Raw genomic sequence first — 22945 nt, 5'->3', positions numbered from 1 at the left:
ACTGCTATTACAGAAAAGAGTGTGCTGCATTGGAATCCACAAATACGATGAATGTTACATAAGAGTCTGAATATAGAAAGGCATGAAAAGTAACACTTACTGTGAGTCGATGGAGCAACAAGTCCAGTACTGTGCTAATTTTGTTACTGAAGAGAACATACTTGGAGTTTGTAGCATGATTTCGACAGGCTAGATTGTAAGCATTGCAGGTTGTTACAAAACTTCTGCAAGAGAGAAAATCAATGAAAGGAGCAACAAACAATCAGCATACACAACTAGATCATTAAATAAATGAAACAGTATCAAGAACTTACTTTGGAGGAAGATAAGACGCCATATTGAGCGGTACATCCAGTGCCAAGTTAAGGATACTGGATAAAGTTGCGAAACCATTTAAGGCTTGGAATGCCATCTGATCCAATGAATTCTGAAATGTAATCATAATTCAATATAAAACTTGTTATCTTGATATCAAAACATTTTTCTTTAATATGCAGTCAATCAAAAAGACATGAGAGGAAGAACCAAATAACTTTCTAGTCTCTGGAAGTGCTCATACTTTTTAAAATCAACCAAATTGAGCACAGTCTTTCCTGAGAATCTAATAGTCAGAAACATTATCAAGAATTTTCACATCTCTGATGGATCTGAAAGTTCTTTACCATGATCATAGCAGCAGCCCATCCTCTCCTGAACCTGACGATTTCAGTCCACATACTCACATCCTGTTTCTCTGATTAGCCCTAAAATTATCCTACATCTACATCTGTATCTAGCAAACAGCCTTTTCCATTAATATTTTCAACCTAAAATTTTGTATGCATTTCTTATCTTTCATCTTGCATTCTCCATGCTCAGGATAGTATGTCAAATTCCATTTATCTGATATTGTGGAAATCCACACGTACGTTACCATTCAAAGTTGTTTCCTTCTGAATGACACCTATACAAATATTCATTATTATTTGTTTTGAATTCATTCAAACTGTCCATAACAACAGTATCCCTTCCAACCAAAAATGTCGCTTCACCAATGCTGAATACATCCAAATCAATACTGTGGTACTCAGAGGAGATACCATCACTTAATGCATTTACTTCCAATTTAAAAAATATAAGGCCATACAGATAGAAATTTAATACCAAATGCATGAAATCACAAATTAAATATCACAAAACAATATATTGACTACATTATATGGATTAAATATTGATTCCTGTATTAAACTCAATTGGACTGCACAAACGAGATATCACAGAGAAAACAGTTGTCATGTACAGGGAGATTATCTGAGAGCATGTCAGTGGATACATGCTTCTTACATCAAAGATTCACAGTATGGTCATCATGACAACAACCTACACACATCACAACTTCACTTCAGTATTGTTCCAACAAGTTTTAAGTAGACTTATAAGTTAAGTGACTGTTGATTGCAGTCCCAAGTTCCTATTACTGTATTAAACATTCAAGTATACTTGATGTCCAATTGTTCAGGGCAGCAGATTGTGATGCTGGATGAGGTGGTATTGACTGAATCATTCTGGCTCAAGATATGGACCAGTGGAGGGCTCTTGTCAACAAAGTAACGAACCTTCAGGTTCCATAAAATGTTTGGAAGTTTTTGAGTAGCTGCACAATTGGTGGTTTCTCAAGGACTCAGTTCCATGAAGTTAGTTAGTTAGTTAGTTAGTTACCAGTCCCATTAATTCCTGTGTCAAAGCACCTTGTTGGAGTGACACCCTGAAATAAGTGTTCATTTATGATACCCACATGAAAAGTATGATGCAATTGCTCCTAAAAGGAGAGCTACTGATTGGACGGGAAAGAACCAAATCAAGTGCCACCCGCTCACTAAAGAGAAACTGGATGACACTGGAGACAGCCTTGTATGTAACTTAGATACCTTGTACTGGGGACTAAGAATTAAAAGTTTAAAGTTTGCTCTTTTCCCAAAAAGGAACTTTTTAGTGCCAGGAAACTGTGTATAATAATGGAGAATTTTTGGAATCTGCTGCAATATTGGTGATTCTTTTGTGATTTGTTGGTTTATGGGCTTGTCAACTGTGCTAGAGGCCTGAACCTTTGCAGGCCTAGCACAAGCAAGGAATGTGTGTCTTTTTCCTCAGAGCATAAGACTGTCAGATAATCTGCTTGTATATATAGATACACAGCCACAGCACCAGAAATGAAGGGATGTTGTGGTTGAAGTTGGAAGGACAGATCAAACATGATAGCTTACCTTACATATGTAATGAAATGAGGGGTAAATGTAATTAATTTTAAAGACATAAATTGGCATATGTAGTCTCCTGCTTGCCCAATATTTGTTTATACTCAGATAATATAGGTTGTGAAACTACTACACCTTGGAAGCCATATTAATTTTCTACTCTAATTTTTAATTTCAATTGTTATAACTATGCACTACGCTACAAGCCAGAAGGTTTGATTCCCGATGTCACTGGATTTTTCAATCAACCTAATCCTTCCAGCCACACTATGGTCCTGGTGTCAACTCAACTTTTAACAGAAATGAGTACCAGGAATCTTCCTGAGGGTAAAGGGTGGCCAGTGTATAAGGCTGACAACCTCACCACCATCTGTGATCTGACTGTCTACAAAATGTGGGAGCCTCAATGTCTCACAACCCTATGGTCCTCCACAGCCTGTTACATGGATAGCTTCTTCTTTATTGTTATCATTACACATACACATATCATGAGAAAAGAGGAATATTTTAAAAGATGTCATAAAATTCTTTATACAATGATTAGTAAAAACTCATACAGTCATACAGCAGTCTTAACAATACAATAAATATCTTGCCTGTTTATCTAGAATTCGACTGATGTCACACAGGGCTCTTTCCAGAGATGTAATTGCTGTATTTGGCCACTGTCCTTTTCCTTGACTTGAGTGCAGCTTCTCCACATCTCTCAAGCACTTCTGAATACGAGCCTTATTAGGAGATTCCATTTTAATAGGTGGATCCTTCTTTGATTCATATTCTTGACCTCTGCAAATAAATCATTTACACACACTGAACATGAGCAACTTCTTTGGTTGAAGATAGATGAAAGAAAAAAGACAGCATGTAAAGAGATTATGAGAATCTGTATTCTAAATATCACAGAATTATGAAAACAGAAAAACTTTTGGTTACCTAGCTGCCATTCGAAGTCTTATTTTTTTACAACGCTTCTTTAGAGCCTTCTGGCGTTCTTTATCAAGGGCTATTTTAGGGTCAATCTTATCTGCTGGAGCATCAACAATGTGCCGAATGTTATATGATGCAAGATCCTCTCTTGAAGGATCAACTCCTTCATGCTGACGCTGAACAGCTTCTTGGTGCTTCCGGCCTCGCAAGTGACTTAACAGATATACTTCTGAACCAATCTGAAAACAGATACATCCATATGTTTTGCTCATTCTGTACCACATCTTAATCCCACACTAATCTCTGCATTCTGTTTCAGTTAACATTCAAGTATATTAATCATTAAAGCAGTCACTTGCTCTATACTATAACAAACTGTAAACAGAACACTTTATGAAAACTTAAACATGCTTAATTACATGACTATAATGAAATAAACTTCCTCGTGCATGGTCTTTTATAAACATTCAGTACTTAGGCCAAACAAAAAAATCACTGCTTCAATATCACAGCATACCACCACATGTCAAGCTTATACCATTCAATCAATATTTTATTTATGTAGACTATGAAGCAAACTTAAAACACCTGCCAATCAGCCAGCAATGAAACCCCTTCCTCCTGCTGGTTGCCAAATGTAAGTCACTCTGTATAACTCTAGAAGAATAAAAGGAAGTCCAGCAATTTAATGCACTGAACTATGCACATACTGGCAGAGCTCATGCATTTTATATCATAAGATAGTGACTGGTGCTTACACATTATACATGGGTAAAAATCCTCAATTATTTTTCTGGAACTTCTCCCATGAAGTAGCATTTCCTTAAGAAAGATTCTTATCTGACAAAAAATTATCTTAAATTCATGCAAGACTGCAGTCTGATAAAGATGAAGTGTTCATAAAGAGCATCATCAAACAGTATGAACCACTTACAAAAATACAAACGGAAGAGTGAGCTAAATGGTCCCTCAAAAATGTATCAGAGAAAAAAAAAAAAAAAGAATTTTAAATTATGCGGATGAATTACTTAATCACTGGCTCAAAACAGAAAGAACTGGGGGAATGGATTCTCTGGTATAATAGCAAGACAAACAAAGATGTCTCCAATCTCTAAATTTAACAAAGAAAGAACACTGGGCTCTAAATTGTGTGAAAACGATAACAAATCACGTTCTATAAACAACTATCTATTGGGCTGTGATGCCATGCAGTGTGGTAACAATAGTTTCTGTGTTTTGGACGTACGTATGTACTGACTGCATCTTTACAGTAAAAGAGGAAGCCAGCAGCAAGCAGGGTATTGCTTGTCCATCTTTCACTAATTTTCACTCATAATAAATGTCTCTAATTTTAAAAAATTGACAACTAATCTTGTTGTTGTTTTTATTATTATTATTATTATTATTATTATGTGGCTGCTACAGTCCATGATGAACCATGGCCTCTGTTTCCTAATCATACAGACAGTCAGTAGAGCTCCTTTGGCAGGGAATCAGCCTGCCATATGCCTGCTACCTACACAGTACAACATAAACACAGAACAAATTCAAAACAGATATCCATGCCTAGAGTGAAATTCGAACCCACAACACCAGTGTTGGAGCAGGCAAAGATGCATGACCAATGTGATCAGCTGTATTACAAGAGTAAAAGCCTCCAATGGATATTCCAATTTGGTTTCCAATAATTGCTCACTTCTGTGCTATAGGATGGTACAAATATATTTCTTACCAGTACATTACACACTTCACACAACTTCTGGGTGTCATAAGGGGCAAGTCGAGGTGCTACATCATCTGTGGAACAGCGCAGAATGCTAGATTCCAGAGCCCTCTGTCGAATATGTTCAATATTTTCTTCATGTCGACGAGCATATTCCTCCTGTTTCTGCTGGATCTTTTTCTGAAGTTCTTCTTGAGTTGCCAACTGAGCTGCATGCAGTGCAGATAAGCGTTCCTCTCGACCCCTAACAAATAATCCTCAATCTATACCAAATTCTCACCCTGTTAGAGCATTCATAATGAGTGAAGAAGCAACTTCCAGACTCTCAGAATTTTAACCAATCCTGAGAGTGTTTATACTCCAAAAATACTTCAATGAGTTTCATTACCACAACATCTGTATCTCTAATGTAAGTGCAATGGAATCCACATTTAATTTTTCTGCAAACTTGAACCCTACTAACCAACCAATCCTCTGAATTAACATGAAGGTTTACCATCAATACCAAAGCCAATCAATGCACATGATCCTGAGTCAGATTCATTCAACTACCATCTCTGCAACCTAATTCCCTTAGTTCAATCTTAATATCATATTCAGTCTTCTTAGTCCTGCAATTAGCCACTCTCCAAGGGATTACAGTAAGTGGGGCTAATGTCACTCACGTCTAACAGGTTTGTGCACCTGTCATTATGTTATTGCAGATTGTAGAATAAATAAAAAATATGTCATTTGGTATCCTCCAATGGGAAATCATTCATACCCACTTCTGACTCTCCATTAATCCGTTAAAATTTCTTCAGCAAACGTTCTCACTAAAACTATTAACGCAATATCTTTAGAGCATTTTGAGAAAGTTTTAAGAACACAGTACCAAATATTGTATTACTCTTACAATGCAAAAACATGTATTTGTTTACATTTACCTAATGAATTTCAATTTTCTCAGTTTAGGCTGTCTTTTCAGAAGTGTAAAATAGTTTACTGATTGTATTCTCACAACAAAAAATTAGAAGTCTACAGCATACAGAAGTAGAGCCATTTAATTTATGCCACTAAATAAAAATTAAAATTGAGGACATTTCACAGAGGAAAAAAAAAGGCTAAACCATATAAACTGGTCACTAAATATGGGGAAATTCTGAATCAAAGAACATGAAGTAGGGATTCCCCACCCATGCCTGTAGTCTCAATCTGTTTGGCTAACGGGGGATTCTGAAAATGATAACATCAAAGCCTTGTCATATTGCAGTAGTGGATCCTGATAACAGACAGATGTGTCTATATGATGTAAAGAAAATTATATTCTGAAATATTTACAAATCTCTTATACATATTCATTAATAAATCATACCTGGCTTTCTCTCTAGCCAATTCCTGTCTTTCCTTTTCTTTTTCCTGTTGATTCCTACCAACTCGTTCCTCTCTCTTCCTTCTCATTTCCTGCATTTTTTCCAATCTTTCCTAAAAAAAAAACATTTTAACTGCATCATACAAGTTTTCCTTGAAAAACAATAATGTGAAACTTAATACAAAGCAGAAATAAGGTATCACTGAACATTTAATTACTTCTAAAACATTTGTGAANCCGCGGCCGCGGAATTTAAATGACCACGTCAAAGGGTTAATGTGTTTCAGCCTACAAGATTTACTGCAAATGATTTATGCTTATATTTTATGAAGTACTGCGAAAAATCCAGTGCAAGAGGCTACACAATTTATTCTTTGTGGTTGGTGCAAACTGTACTTTAGTTCATTTGCTCCCTAAATTTGTTCTGTAGCTGGTGAACCACACACCAAATACATTCTAAGATCTAGTGCAGATGGTAGAAACCAATTTCCCAATTCAACTTTCCCACACTCTTTGAATATATCTCACAATTTTCTGTATCACAAATCAGAACAAGAAGTTCTGGGTAGAACTCATACAGCCCGCTTTACTGACATACAGGACTCTTGTCCCATGAATATTGTGTTGCCAATGTCTTATTTAGACAACACAATAGTCCACAGACTACTATCTGAGAACCAGATACATCTCACTTAAAAACTACACTCAAATTTACTCTTGAGGAAATAATTTAATTATAAAATCATTAAAGCCATACGCTGACTTAAGCTGCACAAATTACAGGATCGGAAGTTCAAATCTTACCTATGGCATGAATACGTTTATGTATTTCTCAACAGATTTTCAATACCATTAATCACCCTACTGATTACTATAATCACCATGGTTTTATTATAGTATAGACCCCCTTGCAGGTACAATCTTGGGAAGTGATTCCAAAAATTAAAGCAACTAAGAAAATCTTAGCGAAATGTTCTGAGAAAATAAAATTGGGGAATGTTGTCTAACGTCATATGCACATTTTCATTTTTTCTGGAGTATTTTATGATGCTGTCATTATCTAGATTATACAGTATGAATGGTAGGATGACTGACAAATTAGAAGCGATTTGGAAGAAAGCAGTTACGGCCTAATCAAGGTACTATGCCAGAATTCCCTGGAGATCATGAGGAAAACCATGAAAAACATCGGGCAGGACAGCTGGGGTCCAAGCTGAGATTCAACTCAAGCACATCATGAACAAATATCCAGATCATTACCCATAAATCTCTCACTTAATTTCAATGACATGCCATGTAGGTATTCTAGGAGCATAAGGACAAAGCTGCATGTATTGTTAAGCTCAGCACAGGCTGAAAGTGAACCTACAGCTCTCTCAATCACATTGTAGTCTTCTGGGTATGACATGGTGTAATCTGCTGAAAACGGAGCCAGTATGATACCCCAAAACACTAACAATAACCATCTACTAGACTATACAGCTTCATAACCCAGAAGAGCACAAAATGAATCTTCACTGTTGTGAAAGTCCCAAATCCCGAAACCTACTTGTCTTTCAGCTTCCAGTACTCTTCGCCTTTCCTCTACTGCAGCTTCTTTGGCTGCCTTCTCTTCTTGCTTCCGTTGTCTTTCCTCTTGAATTCCTTGGAGACGTTCTTCTTGCTCCTACAAGTACAAAGAACTCAGTAATCACTATAACCAAATACAAAGAACATTGTACCCATTATCAGACTTGTGATGCTTCTCAGGTCAGTGTATTATACAGTCCAGTTGGCTGGGCACTGAATTTTTTCATCACTAATATTATACCCTGAACTTAAAATACAGTGAAAAGACCTACAGAAGTTTGAGACATAAAATGTACTTTCTCCTTATAAAAACTGTCACCCAAAATTAAAATATGGCCATCATCCCTATAAAGCCAAGGGATTTAAAACCCCTATTCCCACACAATAAAGGTTTAACAGCAATCACAAGGGGACTGCATGGAAAATGCTTCAGGAGAGGCAAACAAGAAATAAGATTAATTTAATGACAATGTATCTACAGCATATATTATTTATGACTGAATGAGATAAGAGAATTATTATACACAGAGAACTGGAAGAGGTTGGGAGAAGGAGCAGAATATTTCACAACACTATTCCAACATTCACCTGTCCTTAGCTGATGGTACTTCCCAAATGCATCATCATTTGAATTATCTTGTTTGACATTGTACTTTCAACACAGCATAATGTTAGCACAGTGTAAAAAAATAAAAACATACGTGAGGTCCAAGATTCTCACAGCGGTGATAACAAAGTGTACTATCTTCTGGCATGTTATAATATGTACTCTGATAAAAGTAAACCATCATTTCAGAGGAATGTACTGCCTCCATCCTCAGGGTAAAAAAGAAAGCCATACAAGCAAGAAGAGTGAACCATGCAAGGAAGAAAGTGGTATAACCTAAGGTGAGGTAAGAGCCCTGAGCAAACCAACAGAAGCAAGGAGAAGAATAAAACTAGTAGTGGCTCTGAAAGGACCAGTTTTCATTTCAAGAGTAAAATAGGAAAATGGAGCACAAGCTCTTAAGGGCAAATAGATCCCTGGAAATGGGAGGTGACCATGCCCTGAAAACACAGTGTAGAGGGACATAATGCCCTAAAGGTGAGTGCTTTGGGGGGAGGGGGGGTGAGACTGAGTCCACTTGATACATCAGCCACTAGTTCGCTTACTGTACTCCTACCAGCCTTGGATGATGGATGAGTATGGAGTAGGTGGTGGAACAGAAATTGGCAGGGGAAATGGAAGTAGGTGGAGGAAACCTGCCCTGGTGCCACTTCATCCACCACAAATCCCACATGACTTCACCTGGGATCAAACCAAGGATGCCATGATGGAAAGGTGGCGACTAACCACCTGAGTACAAGTATGCTAATAAATATTTAAATGTGTTCATTTCTAAAGGATTATGGATGTATAAGGTTGGATAATTAAATTACAGGCCTGAAACTTTAAAACAAAATAATCCTTAATCTTTAGTTAAGTGTATCCACCTTCTGACTTTTTATACACATTTCATCGTGCCTGCAGTGCCTGAAAATATTGCTGGAAACCACTTCCTAATATCACATCACTGTTCTGAATGTTTTCAAATGATTCTCAATAAGATCCTCTTGCGATGATCTTTAACACTTTGCGGACCGGAGCCCTAGGACTAGGCGTTTGGGTTTTAAACGTGGCAGACCGGTCGCCTAGATTTAGGCTTTTAGGACATGTTATGTTGCAACACACTATTCCTCACTTTGGTGGCCACATGTCTGTAAAAGTACTGCATAGCTGACCTTCGGAACGTCTGTTTTCCGAGTCAGCAACGTGACCACTCTCTATTCCCTTCTCACTCTAAAGAAAAGTCTCTTTGTTCAAGTTGAAGCTTCTATGTGTGAGGCAAGATATTCTCAGTGTCAACATGGCTCAGAGACGAAAGCAGTTGAAGGCCGCGCGAGCTCTCGGAGAAGAAGAAATCTGTGATTTGATCTCTGATGAGTTATCTGACTTGCCAACTGCATCGTCTTCTGATAGCGAGGGCAGTGTCAGTGGCAGTGACAGGGGCCCCCAAAATATTGTGACCAGAAGAGAAAGTGAATGTGACAGTGAGAGCTCCGATGAAAGTGCAAGTGCTAGCATTGCGGGGACAGCCACGTGGGGTAAAGTGAACAAAACACCCACTTTGGGAAAGTTTACTGGTGATCCAGGGGTGAGACAAATGCCATCGGACCCTACGCAAATGTCTGAAGTAGCTGAACTGTTTTTTGGAGAGTTTCTTTGACATGTTGTGTCAGGAGACCAACAGATACTATCTCCAACACCGTGAGGCGTACGACAGTACCTATAAGGCGTTGAAGTGGGTGGATGTCACTTCAGCAGAAATGAAAAAATTTTTGGCAATAATCATTCTAATGGGGTTTACAAAGAGGGATAATTTGAAAGACTATTGGTCCACTGATCCATTTTTATAAATTCCCATTTTCGGCAAACTCATGAGTTGTAAGAGATTTGAACAGATATGGTGGTGTTTGCATTTCAATAATAATGAACTGCAACCACAATCAATGGGCAGGTTTTTCAAAATTCAGCCCTTATTAGACTTTTTCGGTGAGAAATTTCAGGCAGTTTATAAGCCAGAGCAGCAACTGTCTTTGGACGAATCTGTGATTCCTTGGAGGGGAAGGCTTTGTTTTTGAATGTACTCGTATAATCCTGGGAAACTCACAAAGTATGGCCTACTTGTTTGTGTAGTCATGGAAAGCACTTCAGGCTATATTGGAAATTTAGAAATTTATTCCAGTGAAGGCAAGAAATTGCAAGAAACTATTGTTTCCATTTTGGATCCCCATCTGCATCAAAATTATCAAGTTTATCAAGATAATTTTTATAACAGTGTGGCAACTGCAGAATACCTACTTTCAAGGAAAGTACATATTTGTGGTACAATTAGGGTGAACATAGGCCTTCCTCCAGATCTGAAAGAGGAATGTAAATCCCTGAAACGTGGTGACACCCCATTCAGGAGGAAGGGGGACATTCTTCTTCAGTCCTGGAGGGATACTTGCGTTGTAAATATGATTTCCACTATTCACAAGTCAAGCGTGGTCGATGTTCAAAGACGACACGGGCAAGTGAAGAAGCCTCTTTGTATTTCTCAGTACAATATGTTCATGAAGGGAGTTGATAGAGCCAACCATTACTTGGCCTATTATTCCCTTCCTAGGAAAACAGTAAAATGGATGAAGAAAGTTGCCTTGTGGCTTATAAATTGTGCCCTTTTCAATTCATTTTTGGTTTTCAAAGAGCTAAACGAAAATTCAACTTTGAAATACAAGGCATTTCTCATGAATTTGGCAAAAGCCTGGGCTACAGACCTCACGGTGGCGGTAGAACCTGTGTCAGACACAGACGTAGTACGACCAGGACCATCTAGTCCCACCCCACGGAGGCCTCATATGGACCCCCCTGGGCGTCTCTCGGGTGATATGCGGAAACATACCCCCGTGAAAATTGTGATGAGCGAACAATCAACGGGAAAGTATCCTTCTAGGCAGTGCCGTGTGTGCGCTGTGCACAAGAAGCGAAGCAAGACTTCCTACGTCTGCAAGTTTTGCGTCATGCCTCTTCACAGAGGGGAATGTTTCCAGAAATATCACACTCTGAAGCACTTCTAGGAGCTCTGGTAAGTCTTCTCCAAAAATTTTAGTTCATAAAATTAATTAGGAGATTTTATATTAATTTTTGAAGTGAACAGTGCACAAGTTAGGGTATAGGTTTAAAAACGCTGGTCCCCAGGGTGATTTAAATATTTAAATCACCGGTCCATGAAGTGTTAAGTTCAGGAACATGGAAAAGTTTCAAGGGGCCAAGTTAGATGTTCAGACATTCTCTGACAATAGTATTTGTTTCCTAACAGGAAAGCACTTTTCAGAGAGTGAAACAGAATGTGTGATAGAGAAAAGTACTGCATCCGACCAATGACCTACAGATGCCATGACTATCACTCGAGATGAGATCTCTGTCCCAGGGATACTGGGGCTTCAGATACCGGGAGGGAACACACTTCGGGGTTTATGAACTACAAGCTCTCCAGAACCAACATCATGTTATTACTGTTTTAAATTAAAATTGCATACAGTGATTGTCAGTCTTTACATTAGTCCTTCAACCTCGCCTTTTACTCATCACTCACATCATCATCATTCCTTTTTCATACCAATTCCTTCCCAGCTCGCTGGCCATACGCGCTACTTGCTACCCCTAATGTCACTCATTTCTTTGTTCCCTGTCTAAACTTCCAACTGTCCTTCCCCACTCCTTATAACCGACTATCCTATGTCCCCCAGTGGTCATTGCTCGAAAAAAAGAGACAGCCAAGGGTCAAGCCAGGCGCCCGTCCCACATCTGTTTTTTTTTCTTCGAGATGTCTATCCTAAACCTTTTCAGGTCTCAAAGGCACATGAGCAGGCAACTCAAGACACCCTCTGGCCAGTTTCGCACTGTAATGCCCTAGCGGCGCAGGGGGGCATGGAGGTATCCCTCCCGCTGCTGCCGCCGCTGTAATGCCGTGGTCCAGGGGGGCGTGGAGTCAGCCCGCCTCTGTCCCCACTGTAACTCCGCATGTAGGGGCTGTGGAGGTATCCTTCCTCGCCTCCACTAGTTATGTCGTAAACTGGTACTCCTGGTAACGTCGCGCCGTCGGGGGTGTGCAGGTACCCCTCCTTGCCTCCACTGGTTATGCTGTAAGGCGTTAACGCAACCATCCTAGCTTACCCTTAGCTAGGATTCTCCTATATCGGAGTTTCCTTCTGTCATACAAGCTGCCACCATCTATTTTCTGTTCTTTCAATTGTTGGTACTACTCCCTGGCATATAGTCTTAGCTCCTTCTTGACCACTCCGCATATGGTTTACAGGTAGCCGCGTAATCCATTAATATTACACTTTATCTTCGGATCTTGGGAGGGCGTTACTATCAAGGCTCCCTTACTCTGCCTGTGTGGCAGGAGCCTATCCCTGCCTATTCTTATCTTCATCTTCGGCTGCCACTGCGGCCTGTGTCAGTTCTGCCCTCGCTCGTCAGGATTACTCGGGATCGGGTGTGGGAGGTGGAATATATATATGAATTACACTCCCGGTACATCCTATCCTATCCTAGCTGTCTATTTACATTAATATATATATATACACAATTTACATTATTTACAGGTTACAAAGACGGTCCTTCCGTCGTGACTACATATTCTGTTTCTTCAAGTTCTTCCCCCTCATGGGGTGAAGGCTTCGAGCCTCTCTCTCTCTCTCTCTCTCTCTCTGACTTGCTAACGAGGACATGCAAGTCCCCCCCCTCGAGAACATATATAGTTTCCCTGTACATTTCTTATTATACATGATCTATGATTACCGATCTATCGTACGGTCTCGTCTACATAAACTACCCTTAGTTATGTTTGTAACTCAAGTTCCCATATACTATCTTTACTATAACACACTAACCCTAACTTTGATATATATATATATTTTGAATCACTGTTGGCCTGCCTAATGTCCTAGGCCTTCACATTAATCTATCATCCTACCCTCGGGGCTCACTGGGTTCACTTGAAATTGCACATGCAATATCTCAACACACTGTATCACCAATACTATGGAACAACGTTATTATCACTCGGCATGGCTAATATACGTGAACAAGACTTACTTGACATAGAAGACTGTAGGCCCTTCCGGCGCTTGTTAAACCCATATTGAGCAGCGCCTCCGGCTGACAACTGAATATTCTGTTTAAAATCAGAATTCCAAGTCTCTTGACTTTCCCTCATTTATAGTCTTAATTCGCTGATTCAGCGTGGACGACAAGGGGGTAGATAGCTCCTCCCTTGTGTTCTAATTTCTTAAAGTTAGGCTTTCATTGGGTATTCTATGTGGCTGGGGGTGGACCTCTTGCGTCTTATCGCTGTGTATTTACTCATATGACCATCTCCAGTGGCCTAGTTAGCGGAGCGTCTTGCATACGGTATTACGCATGAATGCTGATTATCGCATTCTTAACCTAATTGCGTGTCCATGTGTTGTCATCTTTGCTCTTTCACTGCAAAACACTTTTCGCAAGTCTCCAGGCACCTAGGTAATGACTTAACTTTTCAATCCCAAATTCGCTCCTCAACACGCACAATGTCAAATCATGGATTTATAACACTAGGAGAAAACTGGCGACGTTAATGACAGTAGTGGCACCATAAGCCTAAGTAGGACTATGTTGAATTACAATTAGACGGTCACGGGATGGTACCTTGCTGTAGGAGTGCCTCTCAGGGTGTGCAAACAATGCATAAACTGGTCATAACCACAATTAAATAATTTTCAGCGAGCGACGTACAGTTACAGTACAGCTACAATATTAAACTAGTTGACTCTCTTTTAGAACTAAGAGATCCAATTAACCTTTATCATCCATGCATGGCACTAATGCAACAGCACACGCACAAGTCAAGCAGGCCTAAAAATCACACTGCTCTCAATATAAATACTATTACCTTCAAATTAAAATCCAGCCATCATCACAGTGGTAATGTGAGATTTAAATCATCTGTTTCCTGGCAATAATCGTTAGGCCTGAAGTTAAATTACTGTTCCACATTACTGCATTATATGTTTATCATACCAAAAGCAGATAAATCGAATACTAACCTGACAAAGTGCCATGAAATCGTGTCTTTTATTCTGTGCTTCTAACTCATTGATAAATGCTATTTCCTTCAGTTTCTCTTCTTCATCATGGGCTTTTTTGACTATACCCTTCAGATGTAACCTGCGGTTCACTTCAGCTCTCTTTAGTTTCATCTCCAGTCGTGCGCGTTTATTTTCAGTAAGTTGTGCCTGGGCAGCTTTAACTTCTTCCACCTGTAACCTACCACACACTTAATACGAAATTCAAAATACAAAATATATACATATCGGAGGCATTACCAAATGTTTGCTCTTTGTCCACATTTCGGAATTCTAAAGCACACAAAATTAATGAAAGTTCTGTTTCTGTCCTCAGGTGAAAGGGTGGCCCATTAGAAAAAGCTAATCTCAATCACTGAACCCAACAGACTAGGTAGGTCCCACCCTTTCACCTGAGGATGAAAACAGATCCAGTTTCTGAAACATTGTATTGTCTGGAATATCAGATGATGTACAAAGTCCAAAAACTCAGTAGTTTCAGAAACACACAAAAACTGTCAGTTGTGTAAATTCAATGAATGGAAAGCCAGTTTTGCATAATATCATCTCCCAATGAAAGGCTAATATTTCAAATCCATCTCATGGGGGTATTTACGAATAAAGCAGAGAACAGGTGTTCTTTACAGCAAAGGTCTTCATTTTACTGGAAGTTACCCTCAAACTTCCAAGGCAATGCTGATGAACCGCCACTGTATTTCGATATGCCATCCAATTACACCATCGACGATGTACAAGAGGTGCAATATCTGCTGTCATAAAAACATCAGGTAATGGAAAGATGTGAATGATTGTAATACTGACAGAGTTGGAAGACAGCACAAAACTAACACCACATATGACACTAAACTGAAAAACTATGCCTAATGTTCAGCTGCCTGTGGGGCTAATAATCATGTGGATAACTAAATGAAATGATGAAGGTCTGGATATAAATTGTCTGGAACATGAGACCCAGAGCACTGTTGAGAAAACAGGGAATATTTGTGCTGGATGCTCTTAAAGGTCATTTAACATTGGACATCAGATCTGTGACTCAAGCAATGAATAGTAAGCTTGTGATCATACCTGGAAGCAATGACTTCATAACTACACAATCTAACGAACAGGCCCTTTAAGGATCATTTAAAACAATTATATTCTGAATGGCTCTTGGCAAGGGGCCATGTTCTGACACCACCAGGAGAATTAATAAGAACCAGTGTGCAACTGCTGTGACAGTACATCTAGACAATCAATTACCTCTCCAGAAAAGAGAGTCACAGGACTTATATAGTGAAGCATATCTGATGACATGGATGGAATGGATGATGAGGAACAAGCTGAGAATATTAGCAGTGAAGAGGACACATGAGATGGGAACTGTACAGACAATGAAGCTAAGAGAGATGTTTGGAATGGCAAACAGAGAGGGGATACTGAGGATGAGTAAAAACTCTGACTTCAAGAAATTTCATGTACAGTATGTTTTGTAATACTTACTTTCTTCCATTTTTCTGCAGTAACAGTGTAATTAACTCATAAAATTTGTTTTGTGTACAGTCATGTTTCCTAGTGCAGGGTCATTTTACACTTAGAATCATCTTACATTTACAATGAAAACGTGGCTACTGTTATGAATTATTATAGAGAAAAAACTGGACTAGTATGAAAAACTGTCATTCTTATCTTGGGTCCTGAAATTTTTTCTAAATTCTCATCGCAAACTGAGGAAGTCATTCTTTCACATGCCTAGTTAGAAGTGAATGTACACCTACAAGTTACAAAGTTTTTGAGAAGAATATATTTATGAACTTCTAACGTGGTTATATGGGGGCCAGGATAAATAGTTAGTATACCAACTGGCTATGGACGGGACAACTGAGGGGTCAAAGTTTGAGTCCTGATAGGGTCAAGAATTTTCTCTTTTCTATGTTGTCCAGACCAGCTCTGGAATCCACCCAACCTCCTATCCAATGGGTAGTGGAGGTTTCTTCCCCGGGGAGCAAAAGCAGCCAGGGCATGTAGCTGACCACTCACCTTCAGGTAGTGCTGAGGTCAAAAAAATGTGGATCTATACATCCACTCCCCTATATGCCTTCATGGCATAGTGCTTAATTAGTTAATCACAGGGACAACTTTACCTTTTTATGTGGTTATTTTCCTCACTGTAAATACTGAAGCAAATGTGAAGTCAAATATGGAAAATGTTATTGGTAACTATTACCTATAATGAATAACTTCCATGTAATGAATCTTGTGATCTGTCAGCCTAGTCGCAATAATAATTTCTTTACAGTATGATATGCATATCTCATTAATTATACTATAACAGATCCAGGAAATAAAATGAGAAATTGTAGGAGGAAGTTTGTCAGTGAGCAGATGTGTTCTGTAGCTTCACTTTTGTCTGGAGGGACTGAAAAAAGTACAAAAACTGCAGAATGACCAGTTCCTTACCACAAACCAGATGCAGTGCAAGTAGAAAAGACAATGACTACACTGCAAAGTATGGCTGGTATCTTACCTTGTTAAGTAGTTCCCTTAATCTCTGTGATTTCTCATGCATCAGTCGCTCCCTTTTTTCTTTGGCCTGAGCCTGCTTGGCTTGAAAACAACGTAAAGTCTCGGGCAAAGTGCGACGGCGTGATGGAGACGACAATTTCTGGTGCAGTTCCAGAGCACGACCTGGATGACGTGACTCCATTTCCTCCAGCTGTTCCAAAGCATTCAGACGTTCAGCATATGACATGCCTAAAATTGGAAAAAAAAAAAAAATTAATTTTTACCCTAAGTAGCTTCAGAAAATATGTAGTCTGATGTTTATCAATAATTGTATCAGTTACTGATCCACCTTCTGTAACCACTTATGCTCCTGAGGTCAGCCTTTGTCCACTTGTTCCTTCACTGTAAAGGCACAACTCGGTCACTGCACCACCTTCTTCTTCCTTCATCTCTTACCACTGCACTGCACTGAACTAAATTCTCATCTACTCTATTGAACTGAACTGAAAACTAACTTACTCCTCTCTCAACCTCACTCATTAAAATACAGCACTGAATAATTCCTGATTCACAGCACTCAATGCCTCACATCAGCTTCTGCGCTACACTAAACATAAAATTGCAACAGTGAACTCAACTGGACTGAGCTAACTTCTTGCCTGCTGCACTCTAACTCTCCAGAAATTTTACCTGTATTCTTACAGACATGTAATCCTTCACAAAATTGCAAATGATGTCACTGTGACAATTACCTTTGTTTCTCAAAGTTGCTAAGAGGAGGTCTCGATAGTGTGATCAAATGACAGGCTCACAAAGGCTGGGAAATGTGACCTCCCCATTGCTCCACACTCAGCTTCCGTAACAGTACATTGTGACGTACAGAGCCATTACTAGGCAAAGACCTCAAAACAAACAACCTGACAACAGTCGATGCTATGCAACAGCATGGTAAGTACGCCATTATAACAATAAGAGTTACTTATTGTCGGGAACAGTATTTTCTACGTGATCCATGCAGAAGAGTTATCTTGAAGAAAAAAGGGGTGACCACAATTAGTTGTCAGTTAAGAGTTCAGTTCTGCAAGGGATGCTGAGGAGAGATGGCCCAGTACAGTTATGGAGTATTAGCCAGACAGTAATGTGAGCACAGAAGCTGAAGAATTTCCACAGTTAGAAGCAGGGAGCACCTAGTGAAGACACAGCAGGCTGGAAAAGGCTTAGCAGGCTCTGTGGTGATTTGTAAAGTGTGGATATTAACGGTGGCACTGTAATTATTTGTAGTTCTGAGTCTTGTGCATAAGTGGAGAACAAATCCTTTCTCCTATCCAAACCCTGTCTATAGTCACAAGCGCTGTAGTAATTTGTGAAGTGTGGGGAGATTAGCAGTGGTGCTGTTATTATTTGTTGTTCTGAGTCTTGTGCATAAGTGGAGAATAAATCCATTCTCCAACCCAAACCCTGTCTATAGTCAAAAGTGGTTGGATTGGATACTACATTGGATCTTGATCATCATACCGCCACGCTACAAAAATGGGACAATAGTATTCCTGAAAACCATGCAAAAATTACTACAGGAAATGAGAGATGACATAAGAACCAATAAAGAAATGAAAACCAAGCAGAATCAACAGCAAGGCTGAAAGCCAAAACAGATGCCAATCAAGAAAAAGACAGATATCCACCAAGCCCAGACAGTGAGTGCTCAAGCAGAAATGAAAGCCAAGATGGATTCTCACCATGATAAGTTAATGACGATAATGTAAGCCTGTAAGGAAGAGACAGAGGCCATGAGAAAGGTCCGTTTATAAAATATGGAGGCCTGTCTGCAGAGTAAGTAGCAGAGCATGAGGAGTTCCCTAAGGAAGAGGCCACAATGCAATGGAGCAAGCCAGAAGGTCGCAGGTTCAAATCCCAATGAGATAAGATTTTTTTTAGTTTACCTAATCCTTCCAGCCATACTAGGGCCCTGGGGTTGACTCAGCTTCTAACAGAAATGAGTACCAGACTTTGTCCGTCATCCAAAAACGCAATAATTCCAAATATTATACACCACTGTCAGAACCCTTTAGAACCTATTTTTAAGTCTTGCAACTGTTTTCTAACCTTGTAGGCCTGCCTCCCAGAGCCATTAGCATTGAATGCTGTGGTTTTCAGAGGTCTAAGAAGTATCCTTTCCATTAATCTTCAACAAACTAAATGCCACTTAAGTTATGCCAGCAACATTTTCTTGTTCTGTCGCAGCACCTGAGAGCTGTCATACGCTGCTGCACCAAAGTGATAACAGCAAATGCATCATTCATTGCATTACTATTTACATACTTTGCATGCACCAACCGACCTGGTGACCTGCTACCTATGGTGTTCTGATGACTGTTGCTGTTGTGATGGTTGTTGCCAATGTTTCTGTTTGCAGCTGCAAAGAACGGTAACGAATGATCATCTGGGTTATTGTGTATTTGGAGAAGAATGTTCTCTCTGATAATCCTGGGTTTATCTCCTCCAGGTTTTTATAGCTTTGCAACTCCTGTTTTTCAGGGATGTAGCCTCAGTAAATTAATGGGGCCCGCAAGTACCTGTACTTCAAGTCACAACTGCAGCAGGTTGGGACACTCTCTGGGCTGTTTTTCTGGGTACTCCCAATGGTGGTGACCACCCCCACACTACAGGCAGCAGCTGCTGGTAAAGCCAAGTCAGTGTCAAACTCAAAGTCACATTAGAACCGAAGGTCAGTCAGCCAGTCAGTATTGGTGTCAAGCCCCTTCTGGGGCCCAAGACCAGATTTTTGTTATGTCAGCCAGCTGTGGTTTTTTTTGGGGGGGGGGGTGGAGTGCTCTCTCTATTGAGATGTGATGGGTCTGTCATTTGTCGCAGTCACAGTCAGCAGGGCCTGTGAACTCTAGCATTCATTTCGCTTCACGAGTTTCAGTAAATATTTTTGTGATGGCCACCATTCTGTCTTCTTCTAACTCGGCACAAGTGAGCTCTGTCATGATCCACTGAAATACCACTGTGACTAATTTGAACATACAACTCAGAGACGGACTGTTTACATTAGGAGTCTGAACTGACTTGGCAGTAGTTGTTGGTTGTGCCTCAATGGAAGCAGGGCAGATGAGGCTGCTGCTGTTGCTCTACTGCTGTGCAGCACCACTGTGAAGGACAGCCCAGGGATGGTATCGATGAGAGAGAACACATTTCCCAACACAGTCTTGGGCATTCTCTAAGACATTCCCTTACACATTTCTGGCTGGGGTGATTGCAGCCTTGACAGCTGGAGGGTTGATGTACCTCTCTGTCCAACAACCTGCAGCTGCAGCATGCCAGTATCAATGCTGCACTGCCCTTTCCAGGCACTCATTGTGCTGATGACTGTCCCTGAACCATAGAGCTGAACAATGAAGTTTGCTTCCAGTTAGCCCAGACTTGGCCAAATTACTGACAGCTGTAACAACACATGTGGCCAGTCAGAGCTTTGTATGACTCCACCCTGATTACAATATGGCAAAGACTTGTCAGTTTGAATACCTCCTGGTACTCTGACATCTTAGGTAAGGTTATGAGAAAGAGGGGAAGGAAGGTGTACTGTTGATGTTCCTTCTGCAGGTGACTGACGGGTGGCTGACATGTTTGACACTAATAACATCAGAGCCAAGGACACCCACTTGAGATGACCTCTGCAGGAGTTGAGAATATAGTATGCCATATCACAGCCTTTATAGGCTTCTGGGATTTAGGATAGAAGATGAAGTATGGGAAGTTATTGCTCTTGAAGTGAGAGTGGATAGTTAAAAACTCTGCCATTTCTTCTTGACAACTCTGGTACCATTTCTGGTGCTACAGAAATCAAAGTTGCCTTTCAGTAAACCCTTCAGTTGCCTTTGCAATTGCATCATGTTTACCTACGAGGTCAGGACAACAGGTGGCCTATCTGCCTGGCTGGATGACGCTTGCCGTTGCTGACCCTTGGTGAAGTCAACCACGTCATCTCCATGGTCAGTCTCTATTTCAGTTGACCTCAGAGGAACAAAGAAGTTCCAGGTGGGAACTTCATCCTTCAACTGCAACTGGGGGTCATTTACTCCCATGGCAGATATTGCTGGTTTCTTGGTTCTTTTGTCAGCATCGTCCATAGGTGTCTGCTTTCATTTGCTCTAATCACAGAACTCCTCATTGGATGGAGATTCTGTAATGGTGGTCTTCGCTGCCTCCTTTTCGGCAGTGCTCTTTGAGAACTGCCACCAAGTCATGTAGCACATCTGTGTAATTCCATACAAGGTGCTATACAGTTCCTTTCCTTTCAGTAACTGGTGGAAATATCTTCTGGTCTCCACCATGTTCTGAACAATTAGAATCCAGAAGAAAGCAGTCTTCTGGGATTTGGCACTGTGTATATGTGGTGTTAATCTTACAATTAGAATCCATTTTGGACTTTCACCAACTGACAAAGGGGTACATCCTGATATGGGAGCAATGGTGATGAATATCATGCATAAACGTTCCACAAGAGCTTTGGTGCCAGGATGTTGTATAGTGTACCCTTATACCAACCTCAGAAATTCAGTCTGGTTTGACCAGAGTTTCTGAAATTCTACTGTGGGTACATTAGATGTGATACAAATTACAACTGACTCCTCTGACCTCTGCTGTTACAGTTAATAGTCACATTATGACCAACAGTCATTCAGCCAGTCAGTATTGGTTTCAAGACCAGAATTCTGTTAGGCTGACAGCTGCAGTTTTGTTAATGTGGGAAGCCAAAAAAACCTACCTGACAGTAACAAAAATTTGGTCTTGCATCCCAGAAGGGGCTTGACACCAAGACTAACTGGCCAACTGATCATCGGTCATAATGTGAGGTACTTTAAAGACAGAATGGTCCTCATTATATACTTTCAGCATGGACTGCACAGAAAACACCATGTCCAACAGTTCTCTTACTGCTGTATGTGTATTTGATGCTGTGGAAAAGTGCTTACTGAGTCGCTGCCTAGCAACGGCAATCTCTTCTGGCTCTCCTCTTCCAACTTTGAGGCATCATGTGACATTGTTCCAGGCTTAAGGCTGCTCGTCCTGAACAGCCTACAGACATACCACCATTGCTTCTCCAATGATGTGCCTGTGACATCTTTGATTGCCATTGGGAACCACACCAAAATGTCATACTAATCTCAGCATGTCTTCCTGCAGTTCTGACATCCAACCTTCATTCCTTGTGAGCTGGATCTCATGCTGCTATTCTCCAACTGCTCCCTCCTTAGGCCTGCTCATTTAAAGCAGGCACAAAAAATTTGCTAGGGAGGAGAGACAGACACAGCTAGGAAGTCCTCATCAAGCCACTTTTATTTTTTCCTCAAAATAACTGGGAGCTCCTTACATCAGTTCCTGTATTCTTATAAACTTGAAATTATATGAATCCAGGAACTGATTTCAGAAACTCCCAGTTCACCACTCCAGACTGAAGTCCCCATATATGATGAGGTGATGGCACTGATACAATTAGAAGTTCTTGGGAGAACTAATAGCCTATTTTCATTGCTAGGTAGCAGATTCTACCAGTGGAGATTCCCATACTTGCATGCTCACAGCTAACCACCAAATGAAACTGCCCACTCCTGACCCAGAACTCACAACCACTTCATCCCAATGGTACTTACAATATAGCCTCAACACAGACCACATAGAAAGTACTGCATCCAACATTTCTTCTGCTGTTACATGTGTATTTGTTGCTGCAGCAACACGTTTACCAAGCCATTGCCATCTCTTATGGCTTTGCTTTTCTGGCTTTCTGGCATCATGTCAAATTTCTTCCTCCTTAAGAATGCTCATCAATCTGATAGGCTGTAATGTTTGTAATACCAATGGGAGGGACTTGAAGAAGTATGACAATGAAGTGGGCTCAGGTGACATAATAATACATACTAAGTTTCATATAAGCTGGTTCCGGTATTCTAAAGTTGTTGTTGG

At 40.2% G+C, this 22945-nt stretch overlaps 1 protein-coding gene across 3 annotated transcripts in view; it reads right to left on the bottom strand.

The window, feature by feature from the left end:
• The window catches only part of LOC111870043 (S phase cyclin A-associated protein in the endoplasmic reticulum), a gene marked incomplete at its 5' end in the record, with an annotated part of 200597 nt that overhangs the window by 155588 nt on the left and 22064 nt on the right, over positions 1-22945 (bottom strand). For all 3 annotated transcript variants that reach the window (XM_033753659.1, XM_023861996.2, XM_033753660.1), the window contains 9 exon segments: positions 101-224; positions 315-427; positions 2831-3020; positions 3168-3400; positions 4894-5128; positions 6239-6348; positions 7785-7901; positions 14459-14671; positions 17001-17227. In XM_033753659.1, the coding sequence (XP_033609550.1) occupies positions 101-224; positions 315-427; positions 2831-3020; positions 3168-3400; positions 4894-5128; positions 6239-6348; positions 7785-7901; positions 14459-14671; positions 17001-17227 (1562 nt within the window).

This window comes from Cryptotermes secundus, unplaced genomic scaffold, assembly GCF_002891405.2.
Source record: "Cryptotermes secundus unplaced genomic scaffold, Csec_1.0 scaffold165, whole genome shotgun sequence".
Lineage (NCBI taxonomy): Eukaryota > Metazoa > Arthropoda > Insecta > Blattodea > Kalotermitidae > Cryptotermes > Cryptotermes secundus.
Note: the sequence above shows the minus strand (reverse complement) of the source record. Positions and strands in the feature narration are given on the sequence as shown.